The following is a 21,023-nucleotide window of genomic DNA, read 5'->3' as shown; positions in this document are numbered from 1 at the left end:
TGAGGATACAGAAGAGGTTTAACAGAATGCTCCTGCATTGAGGACATTAGCTAAAGGAAGAGGTTGGATTATTTTCTCCAGCGCATCGGAGGCATAGATAGGATAGAGAGTCAAATCTTTTTCTCAGGGTAGAAATGTAATTTGCCAGAGGGCAGAGTTGTAAGGTGAGATGGACAAAGTTTAAAAGGAGTAACATGGGGCAAGTTATTATACAAAGAGAGTGGTGGCTGCCTTTACTGAATCAACACCATTCTACCAGCAAATGAACCATCCTGCGAATAACTAAAGAGCAGTATTATAAAACTACCATCTAGTCCTGCACCTTATGATATTGTAGGAAAGAACAGAAGTCCCTCTACCTTGTGTGCACTCTTCAAGTGGTCGTAGTACACTTCCTCAATGGCTTGGAAATAGATCACCCCTTTCAATTTGGTTTCGTGTTTATCTGTGGAAAAAATAAAAGTCAGTGCTTGGCAAATCAAGTCCTCACACAGCTCAGCCTGGGATTTAATTCCTGACCCCTCCTCGTTCGATGACCACCATGACTAGCATATTTCAGCAGATTGCCTGTTAGTCCCGGTGTGGTGGAGATTGAGGGTGGCAGGGGGCATGAGCACCTGAACTTGAAGCATAGCTTTGGTAAGTGGGGGAATGTCTGCAGCGAGAGGGGAGTATGAACATGGGTTAGTGAGGTACAAAGTAACACTCCCAGAACAGCCGTTCCGACCGTCAGCGGTTCACAACAGTGCTCTGCTGCAGTTGGGGGTTGTGCCGCAGAGTACTTGGCAGGGGGCAAAGTCCATTAGCACAGTCTTATAGACTATGGGAAGAAGCTGAGGAGCATCCACTCTGGTTTTTCAGCAGCTAAGGCTCCCTGAACAAGCGATGAGTGGAAGCAGGAATTATCTGGTGCAATTAGACTGGGGAACGGCAGCCCGTGGCACGAGGGGGGCAAAATAAAGTGGTAGAGCAAATGGATCATTTGACCTAATCATTAAAGTACTGAAGAACAAAATAAATCATCTCCCTTCACCTTTACACAATGGTCTATATGAAGCACACTTTAAAAGGAGCATCAGGAATTGGAGCTGGTGTAAAGATCAGTCACAATTGAACCAGGGATTAGGAGTGACTGGAGGTTGTTCTTGGACCAGAGAAGGTGGTGGCGGTTCGAGAGAGGTGTTCAATATGGAATGATTTGGATGATGTAAGTAGTAACTACAGCATGGCAACAGACCTGCGGTAATTGGTAGAAGAACTGCAATTCACGAGGCACCCGAGTTAATGTTCAGAATTCCTTGATGAAAGAAACAGATATAACAGAAGCAACTGTGGATGTAAAGGCCGTGCGGGGTTTGTGGGAGAGAATGGGTAGGGAGCTTGGTTGGATATCTCCAACGCAGGACAAGTGCAGGAGGACATGAGAAGACCTCACCCTGGCTGGCATGAGGTGCGGGTGCATCGAGGCGCCGTCACCCATCCGTGTTCACCCACCTGCGTAATACGATAGCGTCCGTTTATTTCGATCAAAGACGAACCAGCGCTTCTTCCAGGTTTTAATTTTGCCCCCCATCTTAATCAAAAATCCTCTGCAGGTCTTCTCAGTGAGGGATACATGGTAACACGTCTCGACTGTGTGACCTGCAGCTTCGATGTGAGTTCGCAGGTCAAAGTCCTCCTTCCTGACCGGGAGGTAACGAGTCAGCGGCCTGGCCTGTGGACATGAGCAAAGCAGCTGAAGACACCTGTACAATGCTGCTGCCCTGACTACACTTCTGACTGGTCCTCTGCTACTATCTACCTCATTGAAGATCCTCCTAATATCTTTAATCAGACTTTACTGGACTTTATCATGCACTTAACGTTATTCCCTTTTTCATGTATCTGGGCACTGTGTTGGGCAATTGGGTATTGTCTTCCACTGACTGGTTAGCAAACAACAAAACGCTTTTCACTGTACCTCGGTTATCTTGACAATAAACTACATTGAACTGAACTACTGCTGTTCCTCATTCCATTTAGTGAACAGCAAACACAATGGACTGCTGATGCTGGGAATCTCGAGCCTGAGAGTGGAGGGGAGATATCGGGCAAGTGCTGGCAAGTGAGAGGTGGACCAGGGTTGGAGGAGCAGAGGCAGGTGAGTCAGTGGAGGGGATAGAAGGGAGGTACAGCATGGAAACAGGCCCATCGAGTTGTTGGAGCAGGAGCCATCAAGTAGAGGGTGTTCCATCACGCTTAGAGATAGTGGGTGATCAAAAAGGCTTTTGGTACATCGGCTTTTGTCAGCCAGGGTATTGAGTTTGGGAGTTGGGATGTTATATTATAGTTGTACAAGATGTTGATGAGGCCGCGTTTGGGGTATTGTGTTCAAACTGCTTTGGTCAAACTGCTACAGGAAGGATGACACAAAAAGTTGGAGTAACTCAGCGGGACAGGCAGCATCTCTGGAGAGAAGGACTGGGTGACGTTTTGGGTCGATACCCTTCTTCAGACAAGTGGGGGAAATGGAAACGAGAGATACAGACGATGATGTAGAGAGATAAAGAACAATGAATGAAAGATATGCAAAAAAGTGATGATGATAAAGGAGACTGCCCATTGTTAGCTGTATGTTGGGTGAAAATGAGAAGCTGGTGCAACTTATGTGGGGGAGGGATGGAGAGAGAGGGAATGCCGGGGTTACTTGAAGTTAGAGAAATCAATATTCATACCACTGAGTTTGTTTGGCTGAAAAGAGTGCAGAGAAGATTTACGAGATGCTGCCAGGACTTGAGGGCCTGAGCTAGATTGGGCAGGCTTGGACTATATTCCTTGGAACGCAGGAGGAAGAGGGGTAATATTACAGAAGTGTTTAAAATCATGAGGGGAATTGATAGGATAGATGCAGAGTAGCGGAATCAAGAACCAGGGGACATAGGTTTAAGGTTAGAGGGGAACCTGAGTAACAACCATTTAATGTGGATGGATAGTGGTGGATATATGGAATGAGCTGCCAGATGAGGTAGTTGTGGGAGGTACTATAGCGACATTGAAAATAAATTTAGACCGCAGCATGGATAGGAAACGTTTGGAGGGATATGGGGTATACAGGCTGGTGTATGAGTGTTGATGGGGTATCATGGCGGCATGGTCAAGTTGGGCTGAAGAACCTGTTTCCTTGCTGTATTACTGGAACGTCCTTGGGGTTATAAGTCAGTGGAAGACAATACCAAGCGTCGCAGGATCTTCCACCTCTGTATTTACGTGGCTGGTTCATCTGGAGAAATCTGGCCAGAACACTCCTGGGAGTCGCGGTTCAGAGCATCAGCAGCACATGAGTTGAGGCCGAGGCAGGGTGAACAATGCTACAGAGGAACTGACTGGTCTTAGTGATGGCACAGATGTATGGTCAGTGGCTGATCATGGGTTCACCAGGGCAGCACCAGCAGAGTGGGCGGTGGCTAGGGACCAGAGTTTATGCAGGCGCACAGAGTCTCTTGCCTAGAGTAGGTGAATCATGGACCAGACAACATAGGTATAAGGTGAAGGGGAAAAGATTTCATAGGGATCTGAGGGGAAACTTTTTCACACAAAAGGTGGTGGATGTATGGAACAAGCTGCCAGAGGTAGTTTAGGCTGGGACTATCCCAACATTTAAGAAACAGTTAGACAGGTTTGGAGGGATATGGACCAAACACGGGCAGGTGGGACTAGTGTAGCTGGGACATGTTGTCTGATGTGGGCAAATTGGGCTGAAGAGCCTGTTTCCACACTGTATCACTCTGTGACCTTTATGACTCTATGTAGGGGTAGTAAAGACACTGGCTTTAATCTTACCCTTCACTGTTTAGAATCATCGAGTTGTACAGCACTAAAACACACCTTTTGGCCCACCACATCCATGCCAATCTTTTTGCCCATCTAAACTAATCCTGTTTGCCTACATTAGGACTGTATCGTAAGTCAAGAGGCTGAGGGTAAAACTAATAGAAGTATATAAACTTATGAGGCACAGATAGAGTGGATGGTCAAAATCTTGTTCCCATGGTGGAAATGTCATAGACTAGAGGGCATGGCCATAAGGTGAGATGGGGAAAAGTTTAAAGGAGAAATGTGGGGCGAGTCTTTTTACACAGAGAATGGTGGGTGGCTGGGACGCACTGCTGATATGATAGTGGTATTTACGAGGCTTTAGATAGGTACATGGATCTGCAGGGAATGGAGGGATATGGATCACGTGCAGGCAGAGGACATTAGTTGAACTTGCCATCATAGTCGGCACAGACATTGTGGGCCAAAGAGCACTGTTCCTGTACTGCATTTTCCTATGTTTTACAAAATCTCCCCTGTAGCTAAAGTCCTCCAGTCGAGGCAACATCCTGGTGATTCACCTCTGGGTCCAGGAGAAGTATATTTTTCCTTCACTTATCCTGAATACTGTGAGATAAAGCAGGCACAGGGCTTTGGGACTCCGATTGTGAGCTCCCTGTAAAAGGTGAGGCGTACAGAGTTCAGCAGAATCTGTGCCATCAGCAAGTGGCCGAGTTCCAGGCTGCCACTGCCACTGCCACTGCCAGCTTTAGGTGCTCCAGGGACTAGAGCACAAACAGCTCCTAAATGCGTCAAATACCTGCCATCGCTGCTTTTCTCGTATTTTAACTTCCTTCTCGATCAGCTGCTGCCGGTGCTGAGTCTCTTCCTGCAGCCTCTTCTCCAGCTGCTCCCTTCGGCCTCGCTCCTCTTCCAACGCCTGCTTCTTCACCTCCATCTCTCGCTCCTCCGGAAGGAGAAATAAACACCAGTCAAACATTCTCGCAGAAAAAATACATAATAATATTCACCACATGGAATGTGATGCACTGCCGCAGTGGTCCCTGTAAAATCCCCTCCAGCACTAACAATCATCGGGACTAATATCATACACAGCCAGCATCAGGGTCAACAAGACCACTCCCAACAGCAGCCGGTGTTAGGTGGACGTTAGGTTTGCCGTTGTTGGCCATGCTAAATGCACAACATGTGGGCTGATCTGTGTACCTCTTCTCAGGAGACCATATGCTGTCTATGACTGCCATATAGAACATATGCAGTCATATAGAGTCTCTGACTCTGTGGCAGATGATCATGGTTGTATGTCCTCTATTGTTGCACAACAACACAGGACATACACCCATAGTCACCTGCTGCACAGCGTCATAGAGCTACAGCATGGAAACATGCCCTTGGACCTAACTTGTCCATGCTGACCAAGTTGGCATACTGGGCTAGTTCCATTTGCCTGCATTTGGCCCATGGCCCTCCTATCCACATATCTGTGCAAATGTCTTTTCAAAGTTATAGTTGTATCTGGTTCTAGATATTTTCTCTGGCAGTTAATTCCATTTACCGATTAACCCCGGAGTGAAAAAGGTGCCTTTGAGGTCCCCCTTGAATCTCTTCCCCTGCACCTTAAACCTCTGCCTACCAGTTTTGGGTTTTCCTTTATGCTGGGAAAAGGTGTGTGAGTGCTCACTTTATCTATGCCCCTCATAATTTTGTACACTTCCAACATTGCCAACATCCGCTAGTTTCCAGGCTTCAGTCTTTAGCTCCCAGTTTCACCATCTTAATGGCCATCATCTACAGGGAGGAGCAACACCAGACGCCAAGTTGGAAAGGTTGCAATAAGTTCTGATAACCCACTCTCCAACCACTCCCAATGGTTCAGCACCTGGACCACCACGTATTATTTGTCAAGCTTCCCATCTGCTTGCCGGCCCTGTCACCATCAACTTCTTTCAGCATAAAATATGACCATGAAATCAACTTCATATTTGTGCAGGCAAGAGGAAGAGGCATTCATGTGTTTGCAGTGTGAAATCACAGCAGCAACTTAGACAATAGACAATAGGTGCAGGAGTAAGCCATACGGCCCTTCAAGCCAGCACCGCCATTCAATGTGATCATGGCTGATCATCCCCAATCGGTACCCCATCCCTGCCTTCTCCCCATATCCCCTGACTCCGCTATCTTTAAGCGCTCTACCTAGCTCTCTCTTGAAAGTATCCAGAGAACTGGCCTCCACCGCCCTCTGAGAGTGAGGCAGAGAATTCCACAGACTCACAACTCTGTGTGAAAAAGTGTTTCCTCATCTCCGTTCTAAATGGCTTACCCCTTATTCTTAAACTGGTTCTGGACTCCCCCTTAGTGTTGGAGACAAGAACTCACTCTGCTTTCGATCAGCCATGCCTTCTCAGCCTGCGCCTCCTTCAGCAAACGCTCCATCTCTTCCAGTTTGGCGATGTTGAACGTACTGGCGCTGCACAGGAGCACAAAAGATAAGTCGATACGTTGATGATTAACAATTAACCCATTCTGTCTGTGTTGGTCAAGAGGCAATCAACCTAGCCCCACCAACACTGGGTCCATTGCCCCGCAGGTCACAGCTCTTCAAGTACAGCCTGGCTACTGTTTAAAAGATTAAAAGAAGGCTTCTGCCTTCCTCCTCCCTTTCAAAGCCCCCCACCAGAACCTTGTGGGAGGTGACACCACGTTGATGGAGGGAAGTCCCACAATCTAAATTAGATTGGCAAAATCACCCAATGGCCCATGTGAGAGGCTGTGAGGAAGGAGCAGGAGAGAACAGTTCTAATTTAGATTAGTTTATTATTGTCTACACCAGGGTGCCATGAAATTCCTTGTTTGGATGAAGCTCAGAGAGTGCACAGTAAACTTGGTAATGACAGAGACAACATGTACAAAGACTGAATGTGAAATCTGAAGTAGTGGGAAAAAAGCACACAAGTGCAATGACAGAATAACCAAATGAGGTAGAGTTACGAGTAATATTATGTGGCAGCTCCTCCGGAAAGGAAGTGTGAAAGAGAAGTCTAATAGTAGTGGGAGTTAATTGTTTAGTGAAAGGTATTATTTAGTGAAATTTACTAAATGAAGTACAAGCAGTCCCTGGGTTATGGAAGACTTGACTTGCAGTAATCTGACTTTATAAATGTTTTTATGTCAGAAAGAAGTTTGGCTGCTGTTCACGATATTGAACTATTTTCTTCCAAACCCGAAATTATCGATAATGTTCAACTGTGAAAAGAATGCAGCAGCCAGGTGTTAAAATCAGTGGATGCTGTCAGTCCCATAACTTCATTTACTCATATCAACAAAAGAATTGGGAATGTTACCACTCTACACAAAAAATTGATATTTCTTCCCCAGGTCAAACAACATTTAAAACATATCTCTAGCGAAATTCTTAGTTTGAACATCAGTTAAGGTTAAAGTCAGAAGCTGTCGACAGTTTTAATGCAGCAATACAATTGATGGCATTTTTAAATAGAAATCAATTAATAATCATTTACATTATACTCAACAAAATTTGCTGCCCTTCTGTTGCCAAGGTATTTTGTCTTTCCTTATCCATATGTCAAATTGTAATATCTACGTGGTTTTGGGAGAAATTGCAGTGAAATTACAAAGATATCGACTTGTGGACAGTTCTCAGGAACAGAATCCTTATGTAACCTGGGGACTGGCTGTATTCCAGAGATCAGTGGAAGGAAATACATTTGCCGAGTTCTGCAGAAAGGTGGGCGTGTGGGTTGAAATTGGTGTAAAGAGTAAGCACAGGTACAATGGATTGTCTGACCTCTATGTTAAAGATCTATGCTACACTGAATCTCCCAGTGGAATTCAATGCACAAGAGCAACGGCTGAATTTAGACGTGCTTAATCCACCCACTGGGGAGCGATACAAGTCACCACTTACTGACAATGCAAAGAACGCCGTGAACAGCTCCTGCCTCTTGGAGAGGTGGGAGGAATCAGAAGGATTATGGAGCTGAGCCGTGGGGAGGAGTTCTAGGCTTTAAATGATGAAATATCAAAGTCAAAACGTGGATGGAACTGTGTGGCAGGTGATAGAGCTGCTGCCTCAAAACTCCAGTGACCCAGGTTCAATCCTGACCTCAGATTGTGTGCTGTCCATGTGGAGTTTACACGTTCTCCCTGAGACCGCATGGGTCTCCTTCGGGTTCTCCAGTTTCCTCCCACATTGCAACGATATGTGGGTTGATAGGTTATACTTGGTTACTTTAATGCACCTGGTATGTAGGCGAGTGGTAAAATGTGGGGGAGGTTTATAGGCACGTGGGGATTAGTATAGGTTTAGTGTAAACGGGTGGTGATGATTAGGCTCGATGAGGGACAGACCCTATTTTATCCTGTTTGATACTTTGACCAGTCTCTGCCTCTGATCAGCCTCTGCTCCTCATTGTAATTATTCTTTTGATTTATTTATTGGATCTGGGTCTCAATAGCAATGGAATCTGATCAGGAGAGGTGATAAGGGAGGGATGGTGGGCAGATGGGAGCAGAAGGGGGATGTAATCGGGTGGATTGAGTGTGTGGGTGAATGATACATGGAATTACGTGGCTTCTAGCCACAGATACAAATCTGTTTTTAAGGTTTATTCGTACTGGTTATGACACTTGGCTCAATATAAATGTGGTGGTTGAACAGACAATGTGGCAAGTTTCTGAGGCACTCAAAATAAGGGAGGAAATGTATCAAATTTGGCTCAAATGTTGTTTTTAAAAAAGTTATGTGATTCAGATTCAGATTCAACTTTAATTGTCATTGTCAGTGTACAGTAGAGACAACGAAATGCAGTTAGCATCTCCTTGGAAGAGCGACATAGAATATGAGCAATAAATACATCTATTTACATGCGTCTCAGCATTTCCTCCCATCTCAGCATTTCTCAGTGCTTTACAACCAATAGCGTACTTTTGAAGTGAAAATCTAAAAAAATGCATTTACTGGAAACACTCAGCAGGTCAGGCAGCATCTGTGGTAGGAGAAACAGAGTTGACAGATCAGGCTGAAGATCCTTTGTTGGAACTCCATGTCACTTCTCACGGATGCAGCCTCACTTGCTCAGTATTGCAAGTACAGACAGTATTATCGGACAGAAAACACAGGCTGACACTTTCTGCACAGTAAGGTCTAGCAATTCCCTTCCCTTCCCCCCCCCCCCCCCCCCCCCCCCCCCCCCCCCCCCCCACCCCCCCCCCCCCCCCCCCCACCACTCTCCCCCCCCCCCCCCCCACCACCCTCCCCCCCCCCACCCCCCCCCCCCACCATCTACCCAGCTCTTCCCCCACCCATATCAACTTGTTCCTTTCCCTTCCTCCAGCTCATCCATCCACTCATTACTCACCTCTCCCTATTCTCCTTTCCTACTTTGGCCCCTATTTTCCTTTCCTTCCCACTCCCCCCACAGCCGCATTCTCATCTACCCCACCAACCCCACGACTGGTTCTACCTTTCATATCAGATTCCACCACCAGGTTCAGGAGCAGTTACTTTCCTTCAACTATCAGGTACCTGAACCAACCTGCACAACCCTAACCCTACCTCAGCAACGGAACACTATGGACCTCCTCTTGCACTCCCATGGAGTTTTTTTTCTAATTGTGTTTGTAAATGCATTTTATTTACTGTCTTGCAGAATTTATGTATCATTTCCGTTTTTTTGTGTTAATGGAGTCTATATGCTTGTGATGCTGCTGCGAACATGATTTTCATTGTATCTGTACTTGTGAAGGTGACAACACACTTGACTCAACTTGATATTTGCATCTCTTTGTCTGCTCCACTTGTCACTTCCAGCCTTGGATGCTATCACCAACCCCCTCTCCCTGACTCATCCTCCAATCAATCCCTCTCACTTAGTAGCTCTTGCCCCACTGCTTGCTCCCACCTTTCTCTACCAGCCATCTCCCTTCCACTCCCTCAGTCTGAAGAAGGGTCACGGCGATATGGTGGGGCAGAAGCAGAGTTGCTGCCTTACAGCGCTTGCTGCACCGGAGACCCGGTTCGAAACGGCTCTCTGATCTCCGATCTCTGTGCTGTCTGTACAGAGTTTGTACGTTTTCTCCATGACCAGCGTGGGTTTTTTCCGGGATCTTTGGTTTCCTCCCACACTCCAAAGGCATACAGGTTTGTAGGTCAATTGGCTTGGTATAAGTGTAAATTGTCCCTAGTGTGTGTAGGATAGTGTTAGTGTGCGGGGACCACTGGTCGGTGCGGGCTCATTGGATCCAAGGGCCTGTTACCGCACTGTATCTCTAAACAAAACCCAACTAAAGGGTCCCGACCAAATCGCCGTCTGTCCATCTCCCCTCACAGATGCTGCCTCACACAATGGGTTCCTTTAGCAGTTTGTTTTTTAATCAAAATTCCAGCATCTGCAGTGTCTGATGTCTCCAATAATGACCACTATCTGGCTTTCTGCAGGTTAAAGGGCCACCACTAGTCATGGTCATCAGGAGAACTCCCCTACTCCTGGTACCATAGACTGTCTCTTCTGAAAGACAGTTCCACTCCAAAGTGTTCATCTGGATTAAACCTTCCTGGAATAAATAAATCGGGAAAAGCTTTAAATTACCCTGATTGTAAAATTAAAAACCACCCTGCATGTTAGTGTGAGTGCCATGGTATTAAAAGTACTGATAACTTTTGATAACAAGCAGTGTCACTTTTTTTTAAAAAGGACACAAAGAGCTGAGTAACTTAGCGGATCAGTCAGCATCTTTGGAGAACATGGATAGGTGACCTTTCGGGTTGGGACTGCTCTTCAGTCTGATTGTTGGGGGGGGGGGGGGGGGGGGATGGGAAGCTGGAAGAGAGAAGGGGCAGGACAAGGCCTGGCAAGTGAGTGATAGGTGGATGCAGGTTAGGGGATGGTTTTGATAGGCAGATGATCTATTAATGAGCGATTAGGGGATTTTTCAGGTGACCGCCGGCGACTGTCAAGTTGCCGCTGTTGCCTGAGAAACCGACAACTGGAACGGCGACTGTCAGAGTGGAACACGCACACACACACATCGCTTCCTTCACCAGCCCCTTATGCAGGCGGAGGACATGGCAAGTGGGGGGAGCGCTGCCTGAGTGAAATTCACACAGTGCAAAGCCAATGTGATACAAACACACACCGCGATGAACAGGAAGGTTGGCGCTGTAATTATGACTGCTAAAGCACAGTGTATGGTAAGTCCTTTAAAAGAGAAAGGGAGGAGGAGTGGAGACAACTTTTAAGAGGCCAGAGATACATGGCTGTGAAGCTCGGTGGACATTTAACATTACCAGTCAGTTATCCTTGGTTCTGAAAACTACTGCTTATGTTTTTTTTCCCAACAAGCCAATGAAATTCACCGGTCAGCACCGGCTACAACCTACGAGAACCTTCGACCTCCTGGCGACCCACCTAGGGCTCGAGAATTCTCGCTACTCTCAATGGCGGCTTTATTCTAGTCGCTGCTAATTTTTCAACATGGTGAAAAATTTGGGGCAACCATTATGAGGTCGCGACTAGTTCCCAGAATGCGGGAACTCCTCACGACCATGAAGGTGACTCCCTGGCAACCACCCGCGAACATGTGGCGACTGCATAGTCTCCTGCAGTCACCTAAAAGGTTGCCTAAGTGGGACAGACCCATAAGTTCCATCAGACTGATTAAATGGGAACAAGAATAACATTAGCTGAATAGTAACATTGTAGTTTAGTGAAACTGCCATACTTGAAAAGATGTTAAGGAGGAAACGGCAAGCAGCATTAAACCTCCGTTCCTTAATTTAAAAGTCAGTGAAAGCCAGACTGGCCCATTTGGCTGCCAGAATTCATTATATTACTCACAACCAGCTTGTTGATGCTTCTGGCAGCTTCAAAGCATAACCTACAATGATTAACACCATACTTGTCCTGTTAAAATACTTTTGTTTGAAATAGTCTGGTGTTTGGAGACAAGAGTTGATTGTGTCAAAATTATAGCTCAAAATTGCCTGAAGCTGGCTTTGCACACAGGATCACATCTAATTATCAGGGAGCACCTGGTACTAAACCGCACATCACAAAGTGGTTTCAATCACCTCACAGGGGTTTAAACATTCCCACAGAGTTTATTACAATTTAGCAGGTCCTAAACAAATGAACAAATATGATTCATTAAACACCACCTTAAGGGCCTGTCCCACTTTCATGATCTAATTCACGACCTCTGCCGAGTTTGCCCTTGACATACTCGCAGCATGGTCGTGACGAGGTCGTAGGAAGGTCATAGGAGGTCGTAGCAGGCCGTGATGCTAGTGGTAGGTACTCGTGGCATCAAGTAGGTTGGGGCGTTTTTCTAGCCTGATGAAAAATGTCCACGAGTAAAAAAGGTCGGGAATTAGGTCGTGACAGAGGGACAGGCCCTTCAGGGTTATCACATTTAGCTGTGGTTAGAGTCTAATTGCATTCTCCATCAGCGAGAAACTTCAAGCTTGAAAGTTAGGGCAGTTGACTATCCGGACAAAATGTGATGAGTGTAGCAGCTTATTTATCAATTGCGCTGCATAGAACTACTGATTGTTCAACAAAAGTGTATTTTGAAACTGCTGGAGGAGCTCAGTGGGTCAGGCACATTTGTGAAAGGAATGAACAGATGATGTTTCAGCTCGGGACTTTTCGAAGACTGTATTTTTAAACTTGCTTCCTTCAGCAACCCCTTAAATCAGTTATCTTTGATAATGTCACACATCACGGAAACAGACTCTTCGGCCCAACTTGTTTTTGCTGACCAAGATGCTCCATCTAATCCAGTCCCATTTGCTTGCGTTTGGCCCATTTCCTCCTATTCATATTCCTGTCTAAATGTCTTATAAATGTTGTTATTGTATCTGCCTCAACTATTCCATCTGGTAGCTCATTCCATTTACCCACCTATGTGAAAAGATTGCCCCTCAGGTTTCTATCAAATCTTTCCCTTCTCACCTTAAACCTATGCCCTCTAATTCTGAATTCCTTCACCCTTGGAAAAAAGACTCTGCATTCGCTCTATCTATTCCCCTCATGATCACAAACCAAAGCACTACACACACCCTGATATATACTAATGGCACTGAAATAGAGATGGTTGCAAGCTTCAAGTTCCTTGGAATAAATATCACCAGCAATTTGCCCTGAACCAGTCACATCAAAGCAATGGCCCAGAAAGCACACCAATGCCTCTACCTCCTTACAAAGTTTAAGAAGTTTGGTATGTTCCCAACAACCCTCATTAACTTCTGCAGATGCATCATAGAAAGCATTTTATTGGGATGCATCGGAGCATGATTTGGGAACAGCCCCATCCAAGACCACAAGATATTGCAGTTGTGGACACAGCATGCCAACGCCTTCTTCACCACTCTATCTACCTGTGAAGGCTCTTGCAGGAAACTCTGTATTCGTACTCCTAGATCCCTGTGCTCTAAAACACTCCCCAGGGCTCAACCATTTACTGTGAAAGTCCTGCCCTGGTTTGACTTCCCACAATGCAATAACTCCATTTGTCATTCCTCGGCCTACATGCCCAGCTGATCAAGACCCTGTTGTAACTCTTCATAGCCATCTTCATTGTCTATGATACCACCTATTTAATTGTCATCTGCAAAAAAAAACAAATCATGCCTTGTATATTCTCATCCAAATCATTGATTTAGATGACAAACAGCAATAGGCTCAGCACTGATCCCTGATGCACAGGACCAGTCATAGGCTTCCTGTCTTATTTACTAATCATGTCTTGTATATTCTTTCTCTGAAAACAATCTCATCTCCAGCCTCCTTTTCTTCTCCAAAGTCGTGGTCAATGTAGAGGGACTGGACAATATCAAGTCCTGTCCGTTCACACGTCCTACAGAAACAGCTTTCACATCATGTTATAGCTCTATGTGACTGAGACTAGATACATTATCCCCGCTTATCCTGCTACACCAGTCTGCAATCTGTGATAGAGCCGACCAAATATGTCCAGCCTTTAAAGGCAGGTTAAAGCATGACCACTCACAGTGGTTCCATGAAAGCGGGAGATACCAGTTGTCAGATTCAGAGGAGGGCAGTGATCTCAGAGGAGTGTGGAACCAAGGGATGAGGGCACAGGACAGTTCTTGGCACAACAAGATGGGAGCGAGTCTTGCATGAGTCACAAGGCCGGCCCAGATGTTTGGATTTTCAGAGGAAGGCCAGCCAGGAGTGCAGCTGAGGGGTGATGGGTGCACAAATGAGGCTTCAATAGCAGGGAGCTGAGGTGAAGGGTTAGCAGACAGTCATAGAGTGATACAGTGTGAAATAGGCCCTTCGGCCCAACTTGCCCACACCGGTAAACATGTCCCACCTACACAAGTCCCACCTACCTGCGTTTAGCCCATATCCCTGTCAACCTTTCCTATCTATGCACCTGTCTAAATGTTTCTTTAACGTTGAGATAGTACCTGCCTCAACTACCTCCTCCGGCAGCTTGTTCAATACACCTACCACCCTTTGCCTGAAAATGTTACCCCTCAGGTTCCTATTAAATCTTTCCCCCCCACCTTAAACCTATGTCCTAATGTTCTACGTCCCTGTCCACTCTTATTCCACTGCAGGTTATTGGCCCAAGGAGGTACTACACATGGGGGAGAAATCGCATCAAGAAACGTTTACCTAGAAATGTTGTCGGGGGAACAAGCAGATAGGTTGGTGTCCACACTGTCGGAGCTGTCCAAGCTGAGGGCATCAAAGGCACTGTCCTTGTAGCCGTTGTCAGTACACAGGGAGCGATCCATCCCCGTGCTGCTCTGATCCTGGGCTTTCACCCTCTGTTCCTCACTGGCACGGTGATGCTGGGGTCCTGTGGGCACAACAGAGCAACATCTCAGTCAGTCTAAGTGGTGAACCAGGCATGAAACAGACCAACGCCGACACTAGGACTCATGCCTACCAGCCCCACTTAGAAGCTAAATGGTAATTGTGGTGATGCTCCAGAATCCATTGATTAGCACGGAAAATAATGTAACCACAATCCAGCCTCATACCCAAAAACCCAGCAAGTTGCCAACAATCATTTGATCTCAACTTTATTGACTTGAAGCAGCACAGAAACAGCCCCTTTATCCAAACTCATTCATGCTGGTCAACATATCTCCACGAGCTAATCCCATTTGCATGTATTTGACCGATAATGCCCAAAATCTTTACAATCCAGTCTCCTATTCAAATGTCTTTAGAACAGTTTTCTTGAAATCTGCATAAATTATATCAAAAGACACCTCCTTGTCTACCAGTCAGGTATCTCCTCAAATATAATTCACTGATAACAATGGCCTTCACAATGATGGCAATGATACTTCACCTTTCCACCTGGATCAGTTCATCTCACATTGCTCAACCCTTCACCACAGGAGTTTCCTGAATTGATCCTTTCATGACTAACATTGCTGGTGTTCAGTATGACTTTCTATGACTATTCTAGGTTCCATCCCTGGAAATAGTCACAAAAAGCTGGGGTAACTCAGCGGGTCAGACAGAGGAACCTAATGGGCCTGTCCCACTTACACGACTTTTACGGCGACTGTCGACACCCGTGCTAGGTCATTGCAGGTTGCCAAAATGTTCAACATGTTGAAAATCCAGCGACGATCAGAAAGATGCTACGACTCTTTGGGCGACTGAGGAGATTACTCACGACCATACAGGCGACACTCCGGCGACATGTCGCGGGGTGAAGCCTGTATGGTCGCGAACAGTCACCCAAAGAGTCGTACCTTGTTCTTGCCCCCTCTGGATTTTCAACATGTTGAAAATTTTCGGCGACCTGCAATGATTTATGACGGGTGCCGAAAAGATCGTGTACGTGGGACAGGCCCACTAGGCTGCAGGTACATAGTTCCATGAAGACACCAACACAGGTGGACATGGTGCTGAAGAAGACATTTGGCACTCTGGCCATCATCTGTCCGGGTATGAAGTGTGCACGTTATCATAGGTTTCCTCCGAGGACTCCAGTTTCTTTCCACCTCGCAAAGATGTTGGAGTGTTGTTGGACGATGTAATTTCTCCCTGGTGTGTAGGTTAGTGGTAGAGTCTGGGGAATGTGATGAGATCGTGAGGAGAATAAAATGGGATTAATGTAGGATTAGGGTATATGGGTATCTGCACAGACTCGGTGGGCCAGTGCCTATTGCAGTAATCTCTTGATTACTAATGGGAAACCTAAAGCTTTCATCTTCTCATTACCACAGACTCTGTTCAATTGACCGCCATCACCATCTCCATCCCAGTGCCCAACAACTGTTAGAAGCTAAACCAGGCTGACCTGAGATGAACAAATTGCTACAGGCCACGGTGATGAGATTTCTCTCCTTATCTGACATCCTTTTGTCACATTTTCAACTCTGGTCTTTGACATTTACTCCACCCAACTGCTAATCACCCCCCCCCCCCCCCCCCCCCCCCCCCCCCCCCACCTGCATTCACCTATCATTTGTCAGACTTTTCCCGACCCCCTCCATCCTCTTTTAGCTTTCACCCCCCCCCTACTTCACTCAGTCTGAACAAAGGTCCTGACTTGAAACATCGTCATCCACTTCATGTTCATAAGTTATTGGAGCAGAATTAAGTCATCTTCCTTTCTACCAATTCAACTTGCAAATTAACCTTTTGGGAATCTAACAGTAGCACTCTCAAATCGATTTCTGAATCCTCTCCCCATTTAGAAAATAATTAATATCTTTATTCCTTCTACCAAAGTGCATGACTGCACACTTTGCTACGCAGAATTCCATCTGCCTCTTCTTTGCCCACTCTGCCAACCTGTCCAAGTCTTTCTGCAGACTCCCTGCTTCCACCCTACTTCCTCTACACTACCTGCCCCTTCAACTATCTTCGTATCATGCTCAACCTTGGCCACAAAGCTATCAATTCTATCATCTAAATCATTGATATACAACGTGAAGAGTGGCGGACCCAACACTGACCCCTGCGGAACACCACTAGTCACCAGCAGTCAACCAGAAAAAGCGCCCTTTATTCCCACTCTTTACCTTTTGCCACTCAGCCAATCTTCTATCCATGTTAGTGTCTTCCCTCTCATACCATGAGCTTACACTTGCAGCATTTTATCAAAGGACTTCTGAAATCTCCGTTCACTATCTTGCTATTTACTTCCTCAAACAGATACTGCCTGAGCTACTGACTTGGTTTAAAAAAATCTGCCAGGCAGCTAAATAGAAACTTGGTGTGCGGCACGGGGTCCCACACAATGACACTGAAAAGCCACTGGTGTAAGAGACCGTGTATTGGTGGTAGAAAGGTTCGGCTCCCTTAGCTCAGGTTTAAATATTTTCAGATCTAGAGTCCAAGACATTCTTAAGAAGAATTGTAAGAATGGGACCGCTACGCTCCTGAGAGCTGAGGCCGCAAGTCAAGAACTGAGAAACGTCCCATACTGTGATGTTGAGAGATTGGATTATCCTTAATTCACCAATAATGCTTTTGAACAATATCTCAGTCTGGCATACATTTTAGACCAACATCTAGAAACAGTTACACTTTCGGGCCTCCGCGGCAGATGGTTTGAGGGATTTTTTCCTGCCTGCTTTTACATGGGCCACCCTCACGTAATGCACTCTCCCCTCCAGCCCCCCCTAATTACACAGTACCCTCGTTGAGAACCTGTCCACCAGGCTGGCTGCTTGTAAGGCTATATTCCATTGCATGCATCACAGCAATCAACCAAGCCCACTCAACCACAACGCAACCGACTGCCACAGCATCAGCCCCGTTACCAGCCCGCATGAGTTTACTTTGTTCCTTCCATGTCAAAGCATTTACCTTTTCTGTGATTCCCCTTGGAATGTGATGCCGATCCTAGAAATATTTGCAAAATGAAATAAAATCAGAACAAGGAACTGAGTGACTATTGGAAACTATGTTACGAATTGGTCTAGAGTGGTTTCATATCACATGACAGGGTTTAATGAATGAAGCAATACAAGCACGGTTCTGTGTTCTGGAACCTAGTTGTGTACGCCATGTATGAACACTAAGGCCACGGACTATATGCCACATGGTACTGTGATTGCAAGGCCCACATCTGCTAGACATCTCCCATTCTATGGAGAGCCTTTGATTAACTAAGCCTTGCATCAAGCCGTGACTGCCTCTGGTAACATTTATAATCACACTTCATCTATCACTCCGATTAGTGTAGAAGCGTGTGAGCAAAGGCCTCTGTAGCAGGTTGAGTGGGAAAGACCTGCTCCACAGTGTGGAGGTAGGGCCCTGCAGTGTTATACTCATGTTCCACCTCTGTCCCGTGAGAATTTCTGTCCCATTGTGCTTCACACTACATTCAAATAGTCTATTTTCTGAGACTTTCTGCTCTTTGGAAAATGTATTAGAAAGAAAGCAGGCAGTTGCTAGCCAGGAGTATTTTTACAAATCCACAACCTTTGCATACATGTTAAGTTTATCAGAGTATCTCATAGATTCACAGAATCATACAACATGGAAACAGCCCATTCGGTCCAACTCGTCCATGGTGACCAAGATGCCCACCTACGCCACTCTAATTTGCCTGCATTTTAACTCTTTAAACCTTTCCTCTGTATCTGTCCAAATGTCTTTTCAAATGTTGTAATTGTACCTGCTTCTACCACTTCTCTGGCAGCTTGTTCCATATCCTCACCACCCACTGTGAAAGAAACTTGTTATCCCAATTCCCTACGAATCTTCCCCTTCCCCTCCCAACTAAACCTCTTCCCTCTAGCTTTAGATTCCCCTATGCTGGGAAAATAATTCTAACTATCTACTGTACCCCACTCAATTCTATCAACTTTCAGAGTAAAGGTTCTTCTGTCAACTGTTTCTTCATTGTCTTTAGGCACCTACCACTGCATGTTTTCAGCATTGTGTCTGGTGCTTTTAGCAAAATCTGTGCTGTTATTTTTGCTGTTTGCAAAGTTCAACTCCAAGAATCTGGAAGGAAATTCTTAAGGATCCTGTTCAAGGAACATGTTTTCCGACTGGGCCCTGGAGAATTAGTTGTTTCCTTTGCTCTGCAGCTGGATATTTCAGGGTTAATGACCTAGTCTTTAAACACCATATAAACACAATGATTTTCTGCCTCAGTTTCTGCCTCTCTCATTCATCTCTCTAAAAATGAAGATAAACTAACTGATCGCTGAGTTCAATGAAACTGGGGATATTAGTGGATTAATTTGCAGTGTCCAATATTGCTGGCAAAAACAGGGTCCATTAACAGTGGGCAATTCAGCTCACCAGGAGATAATTGAACCCATATTGCCCTCAGTGTCCACTGGCACCTTACAAAATGCCCAGAAACCAACATCAGGGGAACAACAGTGCAGAAAATGGCCCTGGGATAGAGTGTTGCACAGAGCAGTGCTATTGATTTTTATAGTCAGTTCACGGACTTGCCAACTGGCCGTCACTCTGCGGCCTGGAATAGTGTGTGTACATGTTTATATGGAGAGGTTGCTTGAATATTTCAAGGAGAAGCTCCTCACATTTTGGTTGCATTTCAGCCCCACAATCCTGATCTTTGGTCACCTGATATAGAGGGTGTGGGTCGGTCGGGGATCTCTTTGTTGGTTTGTTGCTGGGCTTGGCCAAGATGGTCATTCACAGATCCAGGCACCGATCCAGAGTTCTGCCTGAATTGAATGCCTGCCCTCTTGTGGGCTTATGTCCATGCCCATATAACCCTGGAGAGGGAGAATGCCGTGTCCACGGGAGTTATGGAGGCCTTCTGTGAACAGTGGATGGTGATATCATATGCTTGTTTGCAAACTGCATGAATAGCAGTTTTGATTAATGTAACACTATGCTCATTGTGACTATGGAATAAAAGCTCGTTAGGGGAAAAAAACAATGTGCGGACAGAGAGAGGAACAATAGCCATCAGTTTTCAGCTGTTGAAGAAGTGCAAATTCTTTCAGAATCGAGTTTACCCTTCCAGCCACTGGTGGAACAGAGCAGTTGGAGGATTCGGCACACGGCCGGGGCGTCGAAGGACGAGAAGCTGAAGCGAAGAAATGGCAGCCAAGATACCGATCGGAAAAGCCAAATAACCGTATAGACATGACGCCAAAAAGCCAAATAAATGACATGACGTCTCCCGGGATGGGATTTGTCCGAAACCTTGTCACCTATTGGTCCATGATGTGATGGACGCGGGGGTCTGGACCAATCGCTGACAAGGTCACGGATAAATCCCATCCCCGGAGACGTCATGTCCGTTATTTGGCTTTTCGGCCTTGCGCACGTTCGGTTATTTGGCTTTTCGACATCGTTTCCGTCCGGTGTCTTGGCTTCCACTTCTTCGCTTCGGCTTCTCGTCTTTCGACGGCCCGTCCGCACACGGGAGGAATCACCAGGAGTTTCCCATTTCCCACAGCACCTCCCCATGCAACTGCAGGAGATGCAACACCTGCCCCTCCACCATCCAGTGACTGAAACTGACCTTCCAGGTGAAGCAGTGCACCTCTTCCAGTCTGATGAGTACATTCAGTGCTCCCACATTGGAGAAACCAGACACTGATTGAACAACCACTTTGGGGCATCTGTGTTCAGTCAGCAGGGAGGACCCCAAGTTTCTTGCTACCTGCCACCCATCCTACTCTGGTCTGTCTGTCCATAGCCTCCTCCACTACCGTGGTGAGGCCTGAGGTAGCCTAACAGGACAACATCCTATCTGCTGTTGAGCAGATTGCAACCTTCTGAGTGAACACAATTCTCAAATCGCTCACACCATTTTTATGTTTTATGTTAAATTCTAAAGTGTTGTGTTTATCTTATTTGTGTGCTGCATGGTAACTCAAATTTCACTGCACCAATTGGTGTCTGTGACAATAAATGTCCTTTGTCCTTTGTCCATTTCTCATTTACAGGCTTATGAACCTTTCAACCCAGTTTCTGCAAAACCCCTCCTCTGTTCTGTCTCGATCCGCCTCCCTGTCCTACATTTCCCTCCTCTACCTGATCCACTTTGAAAACTGTGACCCTTTCAGTTTTGGAGGAGGGTCCCTAATCCAAAATGTTGACTACTTTCTCATTCACAGGTGCTATCTGACTGGCTGAGTTCTTCTTTTTAGTCCACTCTGCCTCGAGAAAGAGATTTCTGAAAGAGCTGCAAATCCTATGACAGTCATGGGGTTAAACAGGCCCTTAGAAACATAGAAACATAGA

General features: G+C 46.0%; 1 protein-coding gene across 6 annotated transcripts in view; it reads right to left on the bottom strand.

The window, feature by feature from the left end:
• The window catches only part of LOC129702771 (pleckstrin homology-like domain family B member 2), a 115,900-nt gene that overhangs the window by 3,786 nt on the left and 91,091 nt on the right, over nucleotides 1–21,023 (bottom strand). For 5 of the 6 annotated variants that reach the window (XM_055644729.1, XM_055644726.1, XM_055644724.1 and 2 more), the window contains 6 exons: nucleotides 17,646–17,681; nucleotides 14,478–14,664; nucleotides 6,190–6,280; nucleotides 4,613–4,759; nucleotides 1,495–1,714; nucleotides 360–445 (listed from right to left, as the gene is read on the bottom strand). In XM_055644729.1, coding sequence (XP_055500704.1) covers nucleotides 360–445; nucleotides 1,495–1,714; nucleotides 4,613–4,759; nucleotides 6,190–6,280; nucleotides 14,478–14,664; nucleotides 17,646–17,681 — 767 coding nt within the window. The remainder of the gene's footprint in view (nucleotides 1–359; nucleotides 446–1,494; nucleotides 1,715–4,612; nucleotides 4,760–6,189; nucleotides 6,281–14,477; nucleotides 14,665–17,645; nucleotides 17,682–21,023) is intronic. The other variant, XM_055644725.1, reaches the window with a different exon arrangement.

The sequence above is a fragment of the Leucoraja erinacea genome, chromosome 13 (assembly GCF_028641065.1).
Source record: "Leucoraja erinacea ecotype New England chromosome 13, Leri_hhj_1, whole genome shotgun sequence".
Classification (NCBI taxonomy): domain Eukaryota; kingdom Metazoa; phylum Chordata; class Chondrichthyes; order Rajiformes; family Rajidae; genus Leucoraja; species Leucoraja erinaceus.
The sequence above is the reverse complement of the archived record's forward strand: the minus strand, read 5'-3'. Positions and strand labels throughout refer to the sequence as shown.